Source organism: Lacerta agilis, chromosome 3, assembly GCF_009819535.1.
Source record: "Lacerta agilis isolate rLacAgi1 chromosome 3, rLacAgi1.pri, whole genome shotgun sequence".
NCBI classification, from domain to species: Eukaryota; Metazoa; Chordata; class Lepidosauria; order Squamata; family Lacertidae; genus Lacerta; species Lacerta agilis.
The window spans coordinates 44337411-44361824 of record NC_046314.1 but is presented as its reverse complement, the minus strand read 5'-3'; the positions used below and the strand labels follow the sequence as shown (position 1 = coordinate 44361824).

Here is a 24414-nt window from a genome sequence, read left to right as displayed (position 1 = left end):
GAAGATTTCGTTAGGTGTTGGCTGCTTAACTGTTTAGTAGTCCTTAGCTGAAAGTGCATTCCTGCCAAGTTCTTGTTATAAGAGCTTTAGGAAAGAAGAGCCAGAAATGATAGCGATCCTGCTTATGAGCAGCATTTCCCCCTACTGTGTCTTAAACAGGAATGATTCACTCCATGGAGAAAACTGTACACCACTACTACCAGCAGTAACAACAATGAGAGAGAGAGAGAGAGAGAAAGACATGATGTGGTGAGCAAAAAACCCCACATAATCCAGAACCACCCCAGAGATAATAATAATAATATGAGAAAGCTAAAGCCCATTAGGGCTAGTTGAATAGATAGGGGAGCATGTGGAATTTGGATGCCTTGTGAAGGGAAGGCCGCATTCTTCTATCCGACTATCAAGCAAGTTGTTCCGTAATTAAAGGCAGCTTTGAAGCAACGTTGTCAGGGGGTGGTTTGAAGGGAGGGGAAGAGCATCTCCCCAGTCTTCTTCCTGTAACAAGAAGGAAGAAACACAGGCTGCCTCTGAACCTTCATATGCTGCCAAAGATTTCCAACAAAGAGCATGTTTGTGAGAGGTGTTTTTTTTTTAAAGAAAACAAAAAGGTGTACCCCATCAAGAGAAAGACAGACATACTGGCTGGCTAGGTACGCAATCATCAAACCACTTACACCAAAGTATCCCTCTGAAATCCGTGAGCTCATTCCTAGGATGAATGGTATAAGAACAGCAGCAATTAGGTGCGTGTTTAGTCATGTAGATTTGAGCATGTGTCTGTATTGGAAAGACTGTGTGTGTGTATATGTGTATATGTGTGTGTGTGTGTGTGCGTGCGTGCACTGATACACACACGCGTTATATTTATATGCCTATACCCAAAATGCTGAATGTACTTCACACACATATTGTGTTGTGTAAGCCGTGTTGAAAAAAATGTAGAGCGGGATATAATTTATTAATAAAAATAATAATAATAAAAATTATTTAAATAATTGCCACCACAAGATGAAAATACTCGGGCCAGTATTTTCATCTCTGTTGTACTGATGGTGAGCTGAGTCTGAGTCACAGCAATTTGCCTAAGACAACTCTGAAGCTGTGTCTTGAACAGAAGGCATCTTTGCTTACAGTTTATGCTCATATCCATCATGCTGCAGCTGCTAGATGAATGTGAATAAGTAACATCCAATATGTGCATAATGTGTACATTACTGGGGTAAAATGGGAACTACCCAGAGAAAATGGCTAAAGTCAGAAAAGGCTTGCTTCTCCTTAGACCATATATGGTTTACGTAAAGATTCTATAAAGAAAAAACAGTACAGGTGAAGAACGTGCCCATTACTTTGAAGGGTGCAGACAGACATACACATAGTGTGTGCTATTTGGTGAGCTGGGTAGGATTGCAATCTACTGCTGTTGTACTGTATCTCAGATATAACAGACTTAAAAAAAAAATCAAGAGGGAGGACTTAAACTGTTTTTTAAAAATTGATTTCCCCTACCCCCGAGTTTGTGTCTGAGCGTGTTCATACGCATATGAAGAAGACAGCATAGGTGATAAGAGGGCTATGTTTCACCAGTCCTGGAAACAAAGTCAACCTTTCTGGGCACATTGCTGATTATCAAGACAAGAAGGATAAGCATCACAACTTGAAACGGGTGTTTCTGTGCTTAGAACATCTGTTTCACGCCAATTCTGAATCCTAAATTATCTGGGTAACATCCCCACCTTTTCATCCTGTGAACTCTTCCATTCTTGATGTATTTCTAAACACAGATTGCATAATACAGGGAAGTCATCATCAGTGATATGGAGAACAGGAAAATAGGAGGACACACACACACACAATTTCTGTGTGAAGTCTTTCTCAAGAACCTGGAGTTGTTTCTGATACATTTGTGATCTTTGTTGAATCTGGGAGGCTTGCTGTGCAATCCTATGCATATTTACTCTGAAGAAAGTTCCAGTATGTCTAGTGGGATTTGCTTTAAAGTAAGTGTGCGTAGGATTGCAGCCTTAGATTCTAATTACTAGACTACAGCTCTCATTTCAACTGTACTGAATCTTGATAGAGATTGTAGCAATTTTCAAGGATGGTGGAATTAGAATATCCCTCCAAAAAGAAGTAGTGGAACAAAGCATGCACGACCCAAGATAAGTGAATATCAGTGCAGCAAATGTCTCATCATGGAAATGAGAGCAAACTTGGATTTAAAAAATAGATTAAACTATAAATATCAACATAGGGACATGCCACTTGAAAATTCTTATTTAAGTTGAAACCTAGACAGCTGCTGTTCATATACTACATCAACCTCCCTAAGGCGACAACTCAGTCTCATATGCCAAAGGAGCATCAACACATCTCAAAGGCTACAATATTCTTTTTAAGCTACACCAACTGGAAAGTCACTACAACAGTTCTTTTGCTGGATCAGGGCAGGATTTTGGGGAGCTGTAAAATGATAGAAATAGCTACTGTGGGACAGGCACACACAGCTCCTATTTTAGGGACTTGATTGTTTCAAGGCAGTACTTCAGCCTCTGCTGATCCCCAGGTATCAACTTTGTGGACAGGTATCATTGCAGGGACACGGGTGGCGCTGTGGTCTAAACCACTTAGCCTTGGGTTTGCAGATCAAAAGGTTGGCGGTTCGAATCCCCACGACGGGGTGAGCTCCCGTTGCTCGGTCTCAGCTCCTGCCAACCTAGCAGTTCGAAAGCACACCCCAAAGTGCAAGTAGATTAATAGGTACCGCTCTGGCGGGAAGGTAAACAGTGTTTTCCCCTTGTCCAATAAAGCAAGATGAGTGCCGCAACCCCAGAGTTGTCTGCTATGAAACATAGCACATGTATAAATGACTGCATGCAGGCAATGTGTGTACAAGCTGAAGCACAACAGATTGCCAGCTATGGCTTCTTATGGCACATAGGATCATGCATCATACTTCAGAAATAGGATTTGAATTACACTTCTCTGTGGGCATTTGGTGATGTGTAAAATGGTTCCATGAAAGCCTGAACATTACTGATAAAGGCTTTTGCACATTTTCCTATATTGCCTCTTAAAGTAGCCTTTGCCAGTCTGGTGCCCTCCAAATGTTTTAGACTACAACTTCCACCAGTCCCTGCCAGCATGACTACGCTGGCAGGGGCTGATTGGAGTTGTGGTCCAAAACATCTGGAAGGAACCCAGCTGACGAAGGCTGTCTTGAGTCATCAACACATGCAGCCATAAAACAAAGAGCTGTGCTGTGCAATCTTATCTATCCTTACTCTGGGTTTGTTTGTTTTTTAAGTTGTATTTAACAAAATTGGTATGCCACTTGATTGTAGGTGAAAACTCTTGTAAGTGGTGTATAATAAATTATTTCACAAGTCCTGTTGTATTAAATGGTCAGCATATGTAGGATTGAAACCTTAACAGCTGTTGGGAAAATGATAATTTTCTGTTGCAGGCAAAAATACATCACACTACCCACCAGTGTGTGGCAGGGCTCGATGCTGGGACATACTAAGTAGTAAAAATAAAAAAGTATAAATGTGATCCAGAATATGAGTTGAGGTACATTGCCCTCACCACTGAAAAACTGCGGACAATTTATATTTCTACCTTGAACAAATGCATAATTAACTTATGGAATCCACTGCTACAATATGTAGTGATGGCCTTTGGCTTAGGCAGCTTTCCTATGCAGGATAAGACTGTCAACAGTATCAACAGCTATTAGTTAGGATAACTAATTGGAACACTCCTGTTCAGAGCCAGTATACCTCTGAATAATACCATTTGCAGGCACCCAGCAATAGTAACAGTTTTGGGTTTTTGGGTGGCGGTGGGGGAGTGGCAATTCTGGAAGTATCTGTCTGGTCCATGCTGCAAAGAGGATGCTTGCCTTGCTGAACCCTTGGTCCAATCCAGCACAGGTTTTTCTCTTGTTGTTAAAGGGTTGGGGGTTGGGGAGCTTTCAGATTTGAGAGTATTTCTAGATACATATGAGACCCAGTTTGAAAGAAAGAAGAAGGAAAAGGCACTGCGTTGCGAACGCTTCCGCTGGAAGACTTTGGCCCAGATTCTAACACCCACTGCAGAAAGCTATATGGATGAAAATCAGAAGAAATCTGTTTTGAAAATGAATATACCTTCTAGCCAATGTCACTATTTTGAATTACAAATGTGTGGGAATGCAAAATCGAAAACAAAAAGAAGCAAAGAACTACTACATCTATGAAAGCATTTTGAGTTTGGACTTCAAAACAAAAACAACCTTTGACCTTGCTGGCTGTATTTTAAAATTATACCAGATTTATAGGCAATTCAAATGAAATCAAGGGACTGAACCAATATCCTGCCCCGCAGCAATGTGAACTGTGGAGGATGCATATGGCCTTAAAACAACAACAGAAATCCCTGATCTGTTCGAGATTTTTGGAGAGAAGCAAGAAATAAATAAACAAGAGAAGGTGGTGACGGGAGGGAGACTCTCTCCCCTTCACCCCCTTTTTTAAACCACCTCATGTTTCTTCTCCTATTTTAACCTTTCTGCTACAGGCTGGCTTCAGACATGAGTGGGCTTGTCTTGAAAAGCGATTATTCAAACCGACATATCCTAATCGGCAAGTTTATTTCCGAACTGGACAAGGCGCGGGAGGTTAGACGCCTGGATTTATATATATATGTATATTCTCTCCCCCCCCCCCCGCCCCCTGCCTCTGTTTGTTACAGCAAGTTACGTTCGTGTCCGCTGTGGGGCGCCCGAGTTCCACTCTTTTATTTCACTGCAGTTAAGGAAAAGAAGAGCGCTCCCAGAACAGATGCTGTAGTGAAGGGAAAGAGGGGAGGGGGTGTGTGAATCAAAAGGATAGGGAGGGGGTGGGGAGAAAGAGGGCAGGGACGGGTGGGGTGGGGAGGGAAGAGAGGCTTTATTCTCTAATACACTCGCTGGGGAGACTTTGTTACAAAACAGATTCATGCGAGAAGGGCAGGCGGGCTGTGTTGTACAATGAACTCCCCAGGGAAGGATAAATCCAGGGACGCAGAGAATGGTTATGGCAGAGAGGGGCATTTGGCTGGCTCAAAGCCTCCCACCCGCCCTTTCCTCCCACCCTCGTCCTTTCCGGGCGCTCTCTTGCTCGCGATTCTGCTGCAGGAGAATATTTGATCTCCTCTGGAAAGTAGCCGCCAGGCGGGCAAGCCATCTCAGCCGAATTCTCCATTCCCTGCAACCCGGGGCCTCGCCTTGGCCGTCCTCTTCCCCTCGGGTGGGCTGCTGCGACTTCTACAAGGCCAATCCCGCCCCCCACCCTCCCCCACCCACTCCTTTTTCCTGGCGCTGGAAGACTTTGGATCCCTTTCAACGCAAACCCTCCCCTCTGTCTCCCTCCGCTCTCTCTTTGTGGGCCCGGTGGGATGAATGGGGGTGGTGGGGGTGGTGGCCCAGACGCTGAGAGCATGTGGCTTGGGCTTCTCAAACCGTGGAGGGTCCACCTGGTTTTCAAAGCAACCAAGAGCTGCAGAATAAATCCAAAGCAGGCCCGAGCAAGCTTGAAAGGGAGTTCTCAGAGAACTCAAGCCTCCAGCCCCTCCACACGCCTTCTCCTCCTCAGCCAAAGCCTCACAAAGGAGCTTAGGCGGGTGGTTTTTCCTGGTGTGCATGAAACACGCGCGCGCGCACACACACACACTCTCTCTCTCACGGCCGTTTATCCCTCACCTTTAGGTACAATCAGCGAAAGTGGGGGGTGTCAGTTTTTCATTAGGCTTCCCAAGCTGATGGAGGGGGTGGGGTGGGGTGGGGGTGAGGGGGGTGGGCACGCTTGTAAGACACATGAGCAACTGGGTGATCTGCAAAAGTCAATCAGGAACTCTCTCCCTTTGCTCCACTGTAGAGAGGCGATGCATTAAGGGACAGAGAGTTAGCTAAAAGTCTGGGTATGAGAAACACATCTACAAGATAGTTCCAAATCCACAGTTTTAAGAACTGTGGAAGCACAAGCCGGCTAAGGAGAACATTTTTACTCGCCTAACCGCAAGAGCTTCTTTCAGGCAAGTTCTCCTAAGGTTGAGGTGGATGTAAGAATCAGCCGGATTTCCGAGGAAAAAGACAGACAAACACAGAAAGAAAGAATGTTTCTGCTGAATGAGAAGTATAAGCTTCGCAGCAGTCCTGTTTTAAGAGACCCCTGTGTTCGGCTGGTTAGACAACAAATTCATGCCTCTTCCGCAAAGACACTTTTCAACGCTGCTCATTTGAAAAATAAAAACAGGGAAAGAAGAAATATTATTTTAAATGTAAAATCTCTTTCCCAGACTCGGCTGCTGATTGTTTTTTTGAGGGGGGAGGGGCAGGGAGAAGTCTCAAACAGGATTAAGAATTTAATTATAAGTCCCCTATAGATGTAACACGTTTCATGAACTGATATCAGATAATAATCACATTCATTTCAAGCTTATGAAACAGATTTCCAGAAATATATATACTTAAGATAGCTCTTTTTAAAGTGAGCGTTACAATAGCTAAGAGAAGAGAGACCTTGGGGAGGGGAGCAGGTAGGAGAAGCTGCAGATTGTTGGTCTGGAGGTTGGTTGAAATAATAATAATAATAATAATAATAATAATAATAATAATAATAATAATAATGCTGAGGAATGGGACACGCACATACTATCTCTCTTGAGACTAGACTCCTTATCCTTAAACATTCTACTGTATTCTGATGTCTCCTAAGGTTCTTTATGGGTTTGACCCATAATGTGATGTATTTTGAAGGCGTAAATGGAAGTAGTGAGAGAAACTGCTCACAGAGAGCGGTTTTCTTTTTTCCAAAAGGACTAGCACGAATCCATGCCTCCTCAAATCAAATCGAAACCATTGCAATGCCCTAATTAGAGTAATTAGAATAATAAGGCTGCCTATATGTGGTAAGACAATGTGTACAAACAACTTTATTTAATGTATACTGCTAATCAGCGGTGCGTGCGTGCTTGAATGCTTTAGTGTAATAAAACTCACCCTCGTCCGCCCAAACAATCAAATACAAATTAGTTTAATGATTGTGCCTGCTTGAATGTCTTCGAAATCCACAGGCGGAGGGAAATAAATAGCACCATCCTTGTTTGTGCGTCTCCCCTACTGACCAAGGAGCTGGTGCCTCCGTGGACTTGGCAATGAATGACTGGAGGAGCCATGAATGAAACGAGCAGGGACGGGCAATTAATGAATGAGACGGGCTGCCGAAAACTTTCGCTTAGAAGTTCTTGGGCCGGCTAGACTTGGAAACCAAGCCTGGAGGGTGGGGAGAGGCTGGGCCAGAATGGGTCTGTTCTCTTCGCAGGGGCGCGAGGAGGGTAAAAGAAAGCTCTCCGAGGGCTGCAATCGGATGCACACTTTCTGGGGAGTAAGTGCCACTGAATAACATGGGACTGACTTCGCAGTAAACTGGCAATAGGACCACACTCGACCGGCGAGTCACTGGCAGGCGGACGTTGCATTAGGAATTTAGGAGACAATTTCTTTCCGGCAACAAAAGCCCAGCGATACCTACACTTGTTTCTCCCTTGGTCCTAGATCCTGGCAACCGGTGTGCGCCCCCCCCCTACTCTCCTTTGCATTATTCAGTGCAGTTTTAGATCTAGGCAGTTCCTCGGGGTTGGCGCAAAAGCAGTGATAAGGGCAACAACACGGTCATCGTGCACATTCTTGGCGCTCAAGACTGCAATCCTAAGCATGCCTACTCGACAGTAAGGACCAATGGCCCAAAACGCATTAATTAAAACATGGCGTGGTTTTTAAGTTGGTCCTCTGTATTCACCCACCGAGATCTGTGGGACCACCTATAACTCCCACCCCTTTTGCTGGTATCCTGCTAAATCCAGCAGTCAAGGCAAAATATTTGGATGTCTACCACCCAAAAATGGATTCAGAGGAGTAGCAATTCAAAGAGTATTTACTTGGCAGTCATGTCCGTAAGAATCCACGAGACTCGCTTTCTAGTAGAATTCCAAATCCCCTATTAGAGCAATACATTTATTACGTTAAGAATTTTACTTCCCAGTAAGCTTATGGGTCGAGGCGTCAGTTGTCTGAATGCCCGCTCTTGAGTTTTAACAGCTTTGCAGAAAAAGTGTTCTGAAAGTCTTATTGAAAGACCCATTTCCACTCGTCTAGTCTTCATTGACTGACATTCAAGTTAAATTCGAAATATATTTGCCTGGTACTACTAACTAGAGACATTAAGGTGCCTATGGTGGTCTCATACACAAGAGTAGAGGTGTTTTGTTTGTTGGCGATTCCATTAATAAACTCTTTTGGAGCTCAACAACGTTTTCCCTGTTCAGAACTGCTAGTTAGCCTATGACGAGGAACTAGTTTGAAGACAGTGTTCAAAAACTGATCCTACTCGGGAGGGGGGGGGAAGGAGGCCATGACATTTTAAGAGGTCCCCTTTAGAGATCTCCTCCCTGATCCTTTCAGCTATTCCGCTTTTCTTTACCTTTTTAAGCATAATTTCTTTGCTCACTTATTTCTCCCTATGATTTTATGTTTCAGCTTTTCGCTTTGGCAAAACACATTACTCAAATGTGGCACCATATGAAGCTAGCTAAAACTCCAGATATTGGACACGCATTTGCTGAAAGAAATTCCCTTTGCAATTCAATGGTTTGTTGTTGCTCTCCCCCCCCCCTTGCAAGTGGAGAACAGGGTGTCAGAAGATAAAATACAATCATTCTGAAAGACCTAGGAGTTCCTTAAGGATAGGTGAATCATGCAAGGATGCAAATATAAGCAAAACAAGCTGTTGCAAATCGACCTTTTTCGTTCTAAGATACCCAGAGTGTATGGAAATCACCATAGTTTGCTGATTTGTGGCCGAGCCAGCACTGAACTGGAATGTAACATAACAAATAAACGGCCAATAGACTATAATGTTATTTACACTAATATTCCAGTTCTGAATTAGACAGAAATTCCAATGATTTAAAAAACCCTTTCTTTTCCAGCTGTGGCTTCGATCCAAGCCCTGTTTACTGTAATGGGACTTTCCCTGAAAAAGTGGGTTGAATCGCCAGTTATATTAATAGGAATTTATTTATTTTTAAACGGTTACCTTGATACTTAAGTATCAAGCATATTTTTTAAAGCATATAAAGAATAAGCTGTCAAGCTAAAGTATTTTTTTAAGTGTGCTACAGACAGGGTGACTGTGGGTTTTTAAACATAAACATCTGCACGTGTGTGTGTGTGTGTGTGTGTGTGTGTGTTCGACCTTCAAGCTGGTTCACAAGCAACCGAATGCTATTCTGCTGGCGTTTGATCCAGCTGCTTAATTCTGTCTGAAGCATATTATTCTCTCAACTGTATCAACTCTCACTACAGAACTTTGTTTTTAAAAAAAGTGCTTTGCAGCACGATCCTACGCATGTTTATTTGTAAATTACTCCTACCGAGTTCAATGAGATTTATTTCATTCATGGGATTTTAAACCCTGCAGCTTAAACCTGAATTTCATAGAATTTGCATGTGATTGTGGCATTTCTGCCCGATACTATGCATTTCCCCTAGAAGTAAAGCCTTACTGTGTCCAATGGGGCTTACACTCAAGTAAGGAGTGTAGACTTAAAAACTCGAACACAATCTAGGGATTGGGAAACAAACTAAAATGCGGCCATTGTTACCTGCCCAGGGATGAGAAGGCTCTATCTTCCCCAAACCTGCATTTAATTGCAAATTATGTCCATTTCGGTGCAATCCTAAGGGTTTTACTTTTTATTTAATTATTAGATTTATATACCGCTCTACATCCAAGGTCTCAGGGCGCTTCACACAAAGTAGGACCTATTGAGCTCAGTGGGGCTTATATCCAGGAAAATATGGATTTGACTGCAGCCTTTATACTGAAATGCCATGACATTCTCCTTGCTTGGGTGATTTGTTATCGCTTGAGACATAATTATCCTGTTTAAAACTTTAAAATAAAAATATAAAATTCAGCATTCGTAAAGGATATTTTACAAGGAAGTTGTTTTCTCCAGTAATATGCAGTTAACTTACTGTTGTATGGTATACATAATGTAGCATACACACCTGCTAACTCTCAGTTATCACTTTCGTTAACGCTTTGGTGTCTGCCACATTTGACAAGTGAAAGTTACACCCTCGCTCCAAATCCCCTCGTTCACTTCCTGCAATCTTTCCCAGTTTCAAGATCCATATCTATTCCGCCGTAACCTTTCTACTTTTACCAGGTAGGTAAAAGGCTGCAATCCTAAGCATACCTACGAGGAAGTAAAACCCTGGAGCTCTGTGGGTCGTACTTTCAAAGCAGCAAGTCTAAGATCCGAGCGGGGTGGGGAATTGTATTGAAAGACACTGAATAAAGTTTAAGAAAAGAGGCGGGTTTCTATTTGTCTGTGAGGTGGCCTTTCTATTCTCTTGTATTCAGAGAGGTCAGAGCAAATCCAATAGGATTTAGCTGAAAAATTCAAGTCAGGCTAGGAAGTTTAGAAACGGTGAGCTTTTTTGTTGTTATTATTCTAAAGTTGTGCCAAATTATTGCCAATATTCTTGCCTTCCAGGATTTATAGATAAGTAAGAACCAGCAAATGAGAGAGGGGGCAGGAGGCAGGCAGCGGTAAGCGCCCGCGTTGCTTTCGACTCCGGATCGCAAGCAAATGAAGTGGGAGTATTTTTGAAGGCAAGGAAGCTGAAATCCGCATGGAATGACAAGCAAACAAATTGGCTTAATTAGTTTGTGGATCGAGGTGGTCAGTAGTCAGGAACAGGCTGCCTCCATACAAAGGCCTCGTGGGGGGAAAAACCCTTAAAAATCAGCAGCGTTTACATATGCATTTATCACATGGCCCAGAAAATGTAAACATCAACCGTGGAACTTAGAGAAAAAAAGAAGGAAGAAAAGAAGGAAAGAAAGAAAGAAAGAAAGACCATCCTGACGGGAAAGTTTCTCATTTGAACAAGTAAAAACACTAGAATAAAAGAAACACTGGGAGAACATCTCATTTTTTCTGCTATCCAAAAGAAAAGAAAGCGAAAATATAAATACATCTCCTGTTCGCCACTACTCCAACACCTCCTTATTAGGCAAGGCATTGAAGCCAAACTGAAGCTCCGTCGAAGAATGAATCGATTTTCAACTATTATTGTTTGTAGAAAAGATTGTTATCACTGCAACTTCCCCATGCCTCTCTCTTTATTCAGATAAACTCTCTTCCTCTCTCTCAAGCCACTTTTGAAATTAGGATTTCAATCCCAAACACTGGGCCTTCTCGTCCACAGTTTGATACCAGATCTAACATCCTCGTATCTCTGTCAATTCCTGCAAGAGATGAGGCCATGGCCTTATTTTGCTATTGTCTAGAGATGCTCAAAAGCCGTTCAGAAGCGCAGCTCCCACTTTGACAAGCACCCAATACTTCCCACCGCTCTCCTGATATTTATTACTATTGCTGGGACACCAGCTCCTCTTTCCACAAAATCTTGGTGACAGTCTTTTAAGAGGGGAGGGGGAAGCACAAAAGCAGAAAGTAACAGCAGGACTTCCCTTGTTGACAGTTGATACAAGGTGACGGTGAAAGGGAACCTCGACGGTGCCTGGCCAGTTTCCTCCTTCTCGATTAAAATATATGCTCCTCAAATATCCCTAATGCTAAATCCTTGGTTGAAGCGCCCTGGGTGAGCTCTCCCAAAGTAGTTTCTCTCTGTCCCAACGCAGTAACCATCACCCAGCAATTCTATCAATATAGGTAGGAGGCTCAAATTATTTAGTGGGGGAGGAAGGGAAAGGCTGTTTCCAAACTAATCCTCCTTTCAGATATGAAAGCGAGGCGCTCAACTAAAAATCACACCTGGCCCAACCAAGCGTCGCGCACGTGATCCCACCACCACTCCAAACGCACACACAAACTCGGGTGGCGCGCGCGCGCGCAGGGGGAAGAAGCAAAAGATTCCATTTCCAAGACCATTGAAATGTCCTGCAGAGGGCAGATGCTGCCCAGCTTTCCACTCCTCAAACACCCCCCCCCCCCACTATTAAAAAAATACAGACAATTCAGCGAGCTATTGACCAAGGGACATTCAATCTATACCCAGCTTAAACATTTTACCCATCAGCATATCTGCGGTCACAGAACACTCCTTCTTTCTGTCACTTCGTTTCCAGACTATTGATAAGATCATTTAGCTGAATCTGTTTGGGACGCGTGTAATATTGACTAGGAGTTAGAAAAGATGATTAAATCTAATAAGCCTGGAAACTATCGTTAAAAGGGGAAAGGCGGTGGTGGGAAGACTTAGGGCGGAGTGGCTGTGGCGTTGGTGGAGTTTTCTTCTAAAAACCCAAGAAACTAGGCGAGAAGGTGTTAGTATCCAAAACATACTAACACTGAAGATGCCACCCCACATCTATGGAAAAAGTAGGAAATGGGCTACTGACGGGGATAGCTCCCAATAACTAGTCATGTCTACAAGTACCTAAACCGAAGCTCCACAGAAATGTATCGCGGGATTCCTGCCGCCCCCTATAATGTTGTTCGTGTGCACACACTTTAGCAATCTGAACCACACCCAGCTTGGGCGAAAGCATTTTGATTTGAGCTGGCGTACAGTCTATCCAATCTATGCACTGCTTAGTGGAAAGTCCAGGTTCCATTGGAACTAAACTTCCAGTTCCTGTATTCACTTTCCTGAGGGTAAAGTTCCATTGCTTTCAAAGGAACTCACCTCCAAGAGACAACCTTTAGGGCCGCGGGTCCAGTTAGAGATTATAGCACTTCAGCTGAGCTGTTCCTCAGTTGGGGATCTGGCTGCATCTTTATTGTAGAACCTACAGTGCAGCGTAGAAATTACTCCAAAGAATAGTTTATTTGTTACTTGAAAGAACGAAAGCGTCGCATAGCCCACGGAAGCCTTTCAAATGTCTAAAGAAGAACTGGCCATCTACCTGACAAAACTTTGATTTGGAAGGAGACAAAATGCACATGGCTAAGCAAGACTGACTAAGGAAGTACAAGATAAACAACCGCATGTTTAGCGTTAAAAGAGCTTGATTAAAAATAGTAACAATGCCGTGTTCCTTTAAAAACAAAACACTTAGGCGTTGGGCTGCAGTTATCCATCCACCGGTTATCCTGTGGTGATGCTGCTGCAGTGAATCCCATGGATTGCAATGGGATATCAACGAGCCTACTCTAGAGAAAGTGGTTTGCCCTTCAACTTAATATAGTCTTTGTGGTTTGAATGGAACTTTTTTTTTTTTTACTGCACACGCTACATCGAAAACCCCAGCCCAGCGATTGCCAATGAGAACATGTAGGTGCTTAGATTTTGTGTAGCCTCCAACCAGCTGTATATTTCTCCGCACATGCGTTCCAAGAGAAACTGGTTCCCAGAGCATCAAAATATACACACTGCGGTGGCTTTCAGCATTAAAGGCCGAACCTTGGAAAGACAATTGTGCCTACCTAACAGTGTTCCTTCCCGGCCCACATTCCTCCTGCACTCTACCAGCTGCCAGAATTATACCAGCGAAATCTGTCAATAGATTAGGCATACATTTTATTCCAAAATGTCAAGGAGTAAGAAGGAAGGACAGAGAATTCAAGGCAATAGAAAGGCTAGATTCTATTTCTTCCCACATATTTCCCATTTCCAAAGAACTATGTCGCCACTCTCAGTACTATTTCTTTTCTTTTTTTAAAGGAAAATAAAAGATATGCCAATAACTCGAACAAACTATAAAGGTCTTGTGTATTTCTGTTTTATGTAGATAATAAAATATTACTTTAACATAAATATATAAGGATCTCTGCGCTTTTATTTTTCCCCACAAGCACATCCAAATGTACCAAAAAACAAAGTATTTCTTTAAAGAGACTGAACCAAAAAAAAAATATTACATCCCATATAGATTTTGTTTGTTTGTTCACCTACTCATTTAAAGCTACAGAAAAAACAGTTTCCAGAACCTGTTTGTTTTAAAAGAAATAAATATACATTGAGGCAGCCCACTTAAAAATGATATGAAAATATTTCCCTGGGTAGCATTAAAAAAAAGGAAAAAAAGAAAAATAGACAAAGAAAACATTTAAACTATTTCTGCATTTCAAAGGACAAATATTAAACATATATACAGAGTGGTAAGGTTTGTGTGGTAACTTTGTTTTAAAATTTTAAGTAAACTTATTGGAGGGTTGAGAGGATCTACTTCCCCCAAACTCCTTCTTTTGACCTTACCCAGATTTTAATAAGTGTCACTGCCCCCCCCATTTTGCCACTTCCACTGCCCCAACCTGAATATTTTTAAAGAAGTTTGTCCCCATACAATAATCAACAGCAGCTCAATACCATTAAAGAGAAACCAGTGTCCATATAGGTTTTTTTTTAAAGGGGGGAACACTGTTGCAAAAATAGAATAAAGGCCCAATGAATAGGCTTCCCAGAAAGCTGTATTTGTCTTCTCAAGGGGAAGGGGGAGGAAAAAAATCTGATGCCAGACATTGGCGCTTAGAAAAACAGTTGAAGAATATAGTATTATAAAATCCCACCTACTTCCTCCAATGTTTATCTGCAAGTTTCTCTGAGAGAATATTTCATTGGCCTCAGAATTCTCAAACACTCCACTAGGCAAACTTTGTAAATATTTTTTTAAAAAAGTTACACAGACCACCCCCTTTTTGTGCTGAGTAGATGTTTCAAAATATGAATATTTCACTCTCACAGTTTCATGGTTTACTCCCCCTTTGCCCCAATATAGAATATAATATACAATTTGAACTTCCCCTTCCTGTCTTCCTTCTCTGGAGCCTTTTGCTTTTTGGAAAGTTAACCATTTTCTAACAAAGCAAAATGCAGCTATTAAATGACTAACACAAAAGGGACAGGAAAAAGACAAATTGAAAAATGGCATTTTGGTTGCTTTGTTTTCCCTTCATTTGGCTCCCTTTGGAGAAAAGAGAAAAGGCCGACAAAGTTGAAACCGGTCCTTTTCATGCCACATGTTATGCTGAAGTCTCAAGAAAGGACGTGGGATACACCTAAAATGTGAGAATAAACCTTAAAGAGAAATTCACCCAGCTGCATGTGGCCACAACTCCCACATACTGACCACTGAAAACCAAGCACAGTACTTGGATTTTTAAAGCAATCCCCATAGAATCATTTGCTTGGAAATAAGTCCCATTGATTACAGTGGGAGAAATCCTGGCTACCTTCTCAGTCTTAACCTCACTGATTTCAATGGATTTAATCATTGCTTAAAATTCCTCCCCTCTCTTGTCCAGAGCGTACTTCATACAATCCCACATCTTTGCTGAAGTAAGTTGGAAACCTCCCATTGAGATGAATGGGACTGCAGTTCTTAGACCACTTATATTAAATCCTGATTTTTTTTTTCAGCACATGATTTGAAATCAGTCCCACCTAAAGTGGGTGTCACTCTGGAACTGAGTGTTATCTTCTCCCAAAATGGAAATTATGCATCTCAAGATCACAGCCCAGAGCTGCAACTTTGAGCACCTTTGCTTAGATCAGTGGAACTTACTTCCAAGTGACAACCTTAAGGATCAGAATGAAGGTTCTTGAGCTGAATTTCTACCCCCACCCCATTCCAAATTTAAAAGCAGATGTCAGCATAGGGCAGGGCAGCGCTGGACAAGACATACAGAGAACTTTCTGTACAGGATCTGTGAAGCTAAGCATTAGTCTCTCTTTCTTTCTCTTTCTCCCATCTGACACTCCACCCCCCCCCAATTTTTTTTGTTAGTTTCTTTCAAAGTGCCACTTTCTGCTGGAAAAAAGCCTGAATGGGTCCCTCTCTTACACACACACACACACACACACACACACACACTTATAATCTTATTTCTGCGTGTATCTAATTCTTCACGTCCCTTCCCCCAATCCTGCCCCCCTCTCTGTTTCACTCACTAATTCACACAAACACCTACCTTGCCTTGCATCTGGAAAAAAAAAAGATATCAACAGCCACATTTCTCAGTGTGGGAAGTGGCAGTTGTTTCTTCCCCCACCTCCTTCTCGTCTCTGTCCTTTTTTTAACGCTTCCCCTCAAGATCTACTTAACACTAAGGAGAGCCCAGCTTTCCCCACTCCGGAGGTTAATGATGGCAGAAAAAGCAAATTAAACATGACCTCCGCCGAAGGCTGACTCCAAAACTTCGCGTCCAACAACACAAAGAGGAAAGGCAAAGGCTTACACGGATTTTTGTACATTGTCCCACCGCTGGCCAGTAAGCACATACACACAGAGAGCAAAAGGCAAGTCACCTCCCGACAGAGGCAAGAAAGGCAGAGATCTGTAAACTTCTGTTTCCTTGCAGTGCAAATTCAGATGGTTTCCCCTCTCTCGCTCTCTCGCTCTTTTTACAAGAACGGCATAACCCTTCTAATGACACTTGGCTACCACATTTGCCTTTGTATCCATCGCCCCCCCCCCCCCAGCCAAAGCAACCCAACCTAATGCGCGTTGCAGAGCATTGAAGCATCATCTTCCTTGCTTTCCTTCTAGGCGCCTTTGGAAAAGACCCCACCAAGTATTTAACTGGCAAGGCCCCCTGCTACAAAAGGCCGGCCGGCTTTCGCCTATACCCAGAGGGGGGAAGGTTTTGTGCAGCGCCTTGACATTTGCAATGGGGTGTCTCTCTTAACTGCCTGCGCCTGGATGCAAGGAAGAGAGAGAGAGAGAAAGAGAGAGCGGGGGGAGAGGTGGAAGGGGCAAACATGCACTCGCTTCTCTGACACACACATCCATATACTCACTGCACTTCATTGCCTGGTTACTCGCCTGTAAAGGTCAGAAACACACCATTCATTACACACTTTGCTACCGTTTCAAGGATAGTTCAGTGCATTCGCCTCCCTTCCTTTTTTTGTTTTGTCTGCTTTTTTTTTTAAAGGGGGATAGGGAGAAAACAATCGAAAGAGTTGGAGGAGTAAGGGGTTCGAGGGAAGGGGCCAGGCTCGGCCCCCCCAGTTCCCCCCTGCTCCTCCTCCCCCGCCGACGGCGGAGTTCACTGCACAGGAGTCTGTACCCCGTGGTGTGGCGGCGGCGTGTCCCTGCTGGCCCCATACACGTCCTCGGCTCCCGGCAGAGTCCCTCCCGGGGGAGTCATGCGTTTCTCTTTCTGTCTCCTGTTACAAAACCACACGCGGACCACCTCTTTCTCGAGCTGGAGGCTGTCCGCCAGCGAGGTGATCTCCTGGGCGGAAGGCTTGGGGCACTTGAGGAAATGGCTCTCGAGGGCGCCCTTGACGCTCACCTCGATGGAGGTGCGCTTTTTCCGCTTGCGCCCCTGCGCCGCGATCTTGTCTATGCTGGTGGGGCTGCCCGACGACGAGTCCGCCTCCTCGAGCCACTTGTTCAACAAAGGCTTCAACTTGCACATGTTCTTGAAGCTTAGCTGCAGGGCCTCGAACCTGCAGATCGTCGTCTGCGAGAAGACGTTGCCGTAGAGCGTGCCCAAGGCCAAGCCCACGTCCGCTTGGGTAAATCCCAGTTTGATCCGCCGCTGCTTGAACTGCTTGGCGAACTGCTCCAGGTCGTCCGAGGTCGGCGTGTCCTCGTCCGAGTGCGCCTCGTGGTGGTGGTGCGGGTGGTGGTGCTGTTGCTGCTGCTGCTGCCCGTGCGGGTGCTGCTGTTGCGGCTGCTGCTGGGGGAGGTGATCGGGGTGGTGAGGGGGCTGCTGCTGCTGCTGCGGCTCCTCGTGGGCGTCCCGTAGGCCGTGGTGGTGCATGCCCGGCTGCCCGGAGCCCAGCATGCCGTTGACCGTGAAGCCCGGCGGTTGCGAGTACAGGAGCCCGCCCTGGCCGCCGCCGTTGGACGCAGCCATGCCGGGCGGCAGGTGAGCCGCGCCGCCAGTCCTCCACGCCACGGCCGCGGCCACGGCGGCGTGGTGGCTCCCGGCGTGGTGCACCAGGTGCGGCGGTCTGCCTTGCTGCTGCTGCTGCTGGTGATGTTGCTGCTGCAGCTCGTCCCCCCGGCCGCTGGCCTGCACCACCGAGGGCTTGATGTCCTGCTGGCCCAGCGGGCTGGTGGACCAGGGCGAGTCCCCTCCGCCGCCACCGCCGCCGCCTCCTCCGCCGCCTCCCCCTCCGCCGCCGCCGCCGCCGTGGGACAGCGCCGTGATCCACTGGTGAGCGTGGCTAAGCGGGTGCCCGTTGCTCTGCAGCGCGTAGTCCGCCTGCACCAGCGCCTGGGCGTCCCTGTAGCCGGCGCCCGGCTGCATGCTCCCCGGCGGCTCGGCGTGCACCATGGGCGAGCTGGAGGTGAGCAGGCTGTAGTGGTTAGACGCTGTGGTCGCCATGACTCTCCGAGCCGGACTGAGGGCTCCGCTTAAAGGAGCCGCGCATTTGACAGCTACTTTTTCGCCTCGGGCTCCTCTCGCCGCTCGCTTCCCCCGCAAGTCCGCTTGGCAGAGCCCACTGCAAAGGCACGCGTCCCCGCTCCTCCCTCCCTCCGGCCCCCATTGGCTCCCTGCGCTTTGATTTACGTGGAGACCTCTAGCAACCGGCGCAGGGGGAGCCTCCCATTGGCCCCGGCCCTGGCGCTGACACCACGCCCCCCGCACAGCCTCCTTCTCTCTCGCTTTGTAATCAAACTCTGAGGAGGGAGAGAAGGAAGGAAGGAAGGGGGAAGGAACAGAAAAGAAGTGGCGGCGGGGGCGGGGAAGAGACACAAACACACACACGGAAGAAAGGGAATAATAATGATGATGATGATGATGATGAAAAGTGTAGCTCCTTTGCTTGTAGCCACATGGGCTGAGTCCGGATGACGGGGGCTGTGTGTGAGACCCGATGATGCTCACCTCCTCTGTAAAACAGCAAGAACAACTACAAGAAGAAGAAGACACATGCGAAAACCACCTTTGTCTATATTTACTGGAAAAGCAAGCAGGTCACAAACTGACCCTAGGCGCGCCGTGGTTAAGGCTACTGGTGGGGATGCTCTCCTGTTGCTTGCATTGTTTCCGAAACTTGGTTGGATTCTTTTCAGGCGCAGGACGGCTTCGCTCTTTCGTTCCGCATCCCAACCCGAGCCCTCCCTTCCCCCTCACTCCGCCCCCGTCTGCCAGGCTACAAAGGAGGACTCGTCCTTTCAGTGGGAAGGTATTCTTTGAAGGAAGCGGCAAGCAGCAGACTGGACGGGATCGGTCGAATCACGCCCTGCCAGAATCACAGGCTTCGTTGCGGGAGCCTCCCCTGTAAACTCCCGTCCAATGCCTTTCTTCACTTGGCTGACTGGCGGACTGGGTGCATCCACACACACACACGCACACGCACCACTTCGTCACGTCCGTAGACCGACTTCCAACATTCCCCAGATACTGTTTAGCAGGAAAGGGCAACTTTATATATTAAACCAGTACTTCTTGTAAATATCAGCCTGCCAACTTTGCAGGGACTCTTGCTTTCCAGTTACTCAGTCTACATCATCAGAAGGAGAGGGACGGCCTCGCTTCCTCCATGCGCGCATGTTTACATGTTTACAGTAAGCCCCACTGGTGTCAGTGGGACCTGGTCTTAAAGAAGTGCATTTATAGAATTGCAGCCACTGAAGGGGCTTCAAGCCTTCAATATCTCTTCTCTCCCAAACGTCTCCCCGCTCCTGCTTGCGCTTCTCCTTGTGTTTGCACCCAGTAATCCGAGATAAACCTGCTGCTCCCTTCTCCACAAAGGCTGGAAAAGAAAGATGACTGCATGGCGAAAGGGGCGAGGAGGGGAGGGCTGTATGTTGTTGTTGTTGTTGCTGCTGCTGCTGCTTCCTCGGGAGAGAGGCTCTGTCAAGTCCCCAAACTGTTCCAGTAGCAGGTGCTGCCTGAGAACAAAACTGGGATTCGCTAAGAATTTCAAGGCTTAACACTTTGCAAAGCGCAGAGGCAAAGCCAACTGCTATTGTTCGCAGAATCGCCGAGGCTCTCACTCCCTGGGGATCACCAGTATGTTTACAGACCTGCAACTTTTCTCTTTCCTTTCTTTCTTTCTGTTGTTCGGGCAGGAGCTTACGCAAAGGCGAGAGGGAATGGGACACACACACACACACACACACACACACACACACACGGTTGATCCGCTACCGCCCCCTCCCCAGTTAAGCACATTTATGGAAACAAAACAAAATCCCATAAGTCCATCGATGTAGGTCTTAAGCCCAAGTGTCCCCCCCACAACTTTAGATGCATCGTGATGCTGATTGGCCCATCCTCCAGTGTGGTTCTCTTAAGGGTAAATAACATCCTTGTCAACATTTCCAAAAGCATTTTGCCAAAGCTGTGCTGCTTCTTCTGAGCTGAGGTCTAAGGGGCCGGAATGTTTAGCAACGACAGAACCATCCGTGGTGTTCTGTGACCACGCTGGGTTTCGCCTTAAAATAAAAGGGGCACTTGGCATCAGATTTCGCTGGAACTCCAAGAGTTAGAGCCCCAATTTGAGAAGCCAGAGCTTTGTTGTCCTACGACCAAACTCAACCAGGTCAGAAAATGGACACAATGTACACTTCCAAATTATCTTACCCGAAACACCAGGGCAGGAAGGGGAGGGGATTTAATAGCATCACTAGCGAGAAGTAGCTTATCTCAGAAGGTTTTTGTTTTCATGATTCATTATCCTAGAGAAGGCTATTTGGCTGGAAACATTTCTCTGCGCGAGAGAGGCGTCTGCACAGGTAAGCAAGAAGTTCCACAAACAGGATACACACGGACAGGAAGAGAGAGGTTCTGGACACGGCAAGGGTTGTAGGAAGGCTTCAGTCCTTTCAGACCAACTAGCTGCCTGCTCACTTGGAAGCCAGTCTGTCATACTTTGTATCAATAGCACATTGAATCATATAATTGTAGAGTGGGAAGCGACCCCAAGTGTCATCTAGTCCAACCTCCTTTAATGCAAGAATCTCAATTTGATCATAAATGACGAGAAGGCCACCCAACCTTTGCTTAAAAACCTCCAAGGAAGGAGAGTCTCCTGAGAGTCGGTTCCACTGTGGAACGTCTCACACTTTCAAGGAAGTGTGCACAGGGTCATAACTGACCACCAGGTTCCTGAATTTGGAAGCAAGTCTCCTTCAATTTATGTATGTCTTGCGTAAGTTACCTTACACAAGTCAACGTACATAAATTACTCAAGGGGTTAGCTTGTTGTAGGGGGTGCACGTTACGGCTGTGGCCTGGCCTGGCTACTTTGCTAGATTCTGAGAAATGGGAAGAAAAGAATTTACGCGGGTTGGCGTCTTTATATGAAAGTTATATGAGAAAAAGTCTTTACTCGAGACTTTTCAGGATTGCAAACATTTGATTTTCTTTGAACAAATTTAATGCAATCATATCTATACAATACCACAACTTCCACCGCAGCCTTTCCACAGAAAAGCAGTCTGTGTTACATCAACAACCAGATTAACCAGCCTGCCGTTCTCTACACACTCAACTGAGATTAAGTCCAACTGAACTGAAGGGCATTCAGACTGGACATGTATAGGATTGCGCTGCAACGGATTTATTATAGCATAAGCTTTCCTGGACCACTTTCATCCTGGATCGGGAGGCAAAACTCGCCCCACTCCAGTGTGTGTATAGCTGCCTGCCAATTTAGGGTTCTGCTCCATGCAACTGATGAAGTGGAATCTGGCGCAGGAAAGCTTATGCCATAGCCTTTTAGGCTACCTTAACGCTCCTTGCTGTTTCAGGAGCAATAGTTCGGAGCTGCGGTAGAATTTGACCATATAGTTTAGGGGGTTTAACAAGAATACACCGAAGTTCTCCCCCGCACCCAGCTCGCCCCAGCTAACTTTGTTAACATTTATGTACTGTTTCTCATCAGCCCAAAGCAGCTGGACGCTGTGAACAACATACAAGAATAATGCAATTGGGCCAGTGTCCCTCCCAAACACCATGCTGAAGTGCTTTTAAGTGAACACGATGTGCAGTCTTGTACCACTGAAAGTCAGTGGAAACAAGCAAAGGGTGTTTGCACAATTAAAGAAGTTTTGGAATAGGGAAGCAGTCTTCTCAGTTCTGCCTGGTGTTGGCAAGGATTTCTTTCAGGAGTGCGGGTTGAAAGCCAAGAAGGTGTGGGGAGCGAGTTTCTCCTTCCATGGCCTCTTATTAGGCGCATCTCCCACCGAGTTCTCTGACAGTCTACTTGAATAGAGAGATCTCCCAACAGGCCAACCCACCCCTGGCATTAGTGGAAAGCGGCCAGCGGCACCCCCCCTTCCCCCCTATTCCGGTCAACACTTTAACTAGCCACGTGAAATTAGTCCTCCTCTTCCCGCTGAGGAGGAGGGAAGTCAATCGTGTGCGTGCGTGTGCACATTTGTCTGTGTTGGAAGCAAAGAGGCAGCTGCTGCTGTTAGGGAGCCGGACAAGCTGGGATGCCCGGGCAACAGGATCCTGTTTTAGTCAGGACGACTAAATTGTCAGGCTTAAACTCCCCCCCCCCCCCGGAATAGCGCAGCGGCTGCAAATCCTTGGACGAGGCCACTGCGCGCCACACACACATACACACGTTAGAAAGAGCAGCTTAACACAGAATGGTAAAAATAAATAAATAAAACAAGAGTATGTTGCCCTAAAAGGGGGGGGGGGCGGGCGAACAAAAAAGGTTAGTTTCCTTTTCCTTAATACAATGTTATCCCCTCCTAGCCCCTTCCTGCCTCCCCCCACCCTACAGTACACCGACGAAATCAACATCTTCTATGAATTTCCCCAGCGGGGAAGTGCTCAGAGCGCAAGTGGGTGAAATTCGGGAGGCGCCAGAAGCAGAAGTCCCGCCTCCCCGTCTCCATCATTCTGCTTATCCCGGTCATGAATATTGTTTCTTATAAGCATCCTTCTCTCGCTTCTCCTTCTCCCTCCCTCCTTCTGTGTCCACGGAGGAAGAAGCCGCCGTCACCGCCGCTGGAAGCAGCAAAGGAGCTTCGGTTGTCTGGCTGCAGGGCGGGGGAGGGCGCAGCAGCGGAAGGAGCACAGAGCGCGCGCGGCAGGCAGGCGGGGAGGGGGCGGTTTCAAGAACCGGAGACTCCGTCGTTCAGTTCGGAACGGGCCAAGCGGGTCCTTGGAAGCGGTTTGGGTCCACGCGCTGGGAGTGTGAAAGAGATATTCATGTGCCTGTCCCTTTTGTCTATGCGTTGACCCTGGATGGATTAGAGGTCCCCGGAGCCTTTCTTTCCTTTTCTCTGCCCACAGAAAAGCAGGTTGAAGGTGAGGCGATGTCTTGGGCAGAGACGCTGCAGTGGGCTTCTCTCTCTCTCTCTCTCTCTCTCTCTCTCTCTCTCTCTCTCTCTTCCTTTCCCCCTCTCCCTTTCTTTCTTTTTTTCTTTCTTCATTCAGCTCAGTCCTTCTTCTCCTTCCCGCCCATCACTGTTCAAAGCAGCTGTTCAAATACTAGGGCTGCTTACTTTGACGGGAAGAGGATTTTCAAACAAACCTTAAAAAGCTTTGAACTGACAGGCCTCCTTGATATCTCCTTCATTCCAGTATAGCTCCCTGAGAATATTCTCCATAGGAGGGGGGGGGGAGGATATACACAGAAAGATAGAGGGGGGGGGAACTACGTCGAATGGTGTGTGTGTGTGTGTGTGTGTGTGTGTGTGTCTGCGCGCGAAGAAGGTTCCGTTCAAAGATGGGCTCCAGGGGCTGATCCTACCGGGAGCGCAGGATCAAAATCAAAGCAGTTCCAGGGGTGGACCTTGTGTGGATTTCAGTCTCCTGTTGTCAGCTGGTGCTGTGAAATCTCCCATTGGTTAAGTAGCCAAACACTGAATCACTCACAGCAAACCCTAGATTTCTCTTGCAGGGAGAAGGAAGACACAGGATACAACACTTGCCAACCGTCCCAACAAGACACCGACAATGAGTTTGTTAAGCTTTGTCGATTCATCGGCTGATCACAGATAAATGCCATGAAAACTTTAATTGTACTTCTGAAGTAACAGAAAACAAAAACAGCAACCCACTTGGGTTCAGGCAATGCACTCAGTGCAATTTCCTAAGCAACACACGAGAGTGAATTGATCCAGTTAGACCTTATCATCTTAAAAATTCTTCCATACTGAGGCAGGCTGCCCCCTCAACGCTTCCTCTCTTCTCACAGCCCTTTCCTTCCACTAATGCACAGAAATGAAAACTTTGCAGCTGACACACGCCTCTTAGGGAAAAATGTATGAAATTCTGTGCTTACTTGCTTGGCGACTAAGCCCCGCTGAACTCCTTAGGACCAGCGCCCATTCGAACCTGCATAGGATCGTGCCACCTCCCCACTCTCCCACGCCCCTTGCCCTGCCGTTTTTACCCCTTGATCCTAAAATACATGGACATAGCACCCATACCATGGGCTTAAGGTGTGAAGAAGCTGTAATACAGCCCAGTACGGATGGACGC

The 24414-nt window shown here is 46.1% G+C and overlaps 1 protein-coding gene across 3 annotated transcripts; it reads right to left on the bottom strand.

Moving 5' to 3' along the window:
- Positions 1-291: 291 nt before the first annotated feature.
- POU3F2 (POU class 3 homeobox 2) lies at positions 292-18514 on the bottom strand. 3 transcript variants are annotated; one of them, XR_004426209.1, is made up of 3 exons: positions 17299-18514; positions 13486-13555; positions 412-498 (listed from the first exon to the last, which is right to left on the bottom strand). XR_004426209.1 is itself a non-coding variant. In XM_033143475.1 (2 exons), exons 1-2 carry the CDS (start codon positions 18340-18342, stop codon positions 424-426), a joined length of 1119 nt encoding a protein of 372 aa, XP_032999366.1. In that variant the 5' UTR covers positions 18343-18503; the 3' UTR covers positions 292-423. The 3 variants fall into 3 exon arrangements, 2 of the variants coding, with proteins under 2 accessions (XP_032999366.1, XP_032999365.1); XM_033143475.1 differs by lacking the exon at positions 13486-13555 and having other exon boundaries at positions 292-498; positions 17299-18503; XM_033143474.1 differs by lacking the exon at positions 13486-13555 and having other exon boundaries at positions 292-498; positions 17071-18498.
- Between the last annotated feature and the right edge of the window lie 5900 nt (positions 18515-24414).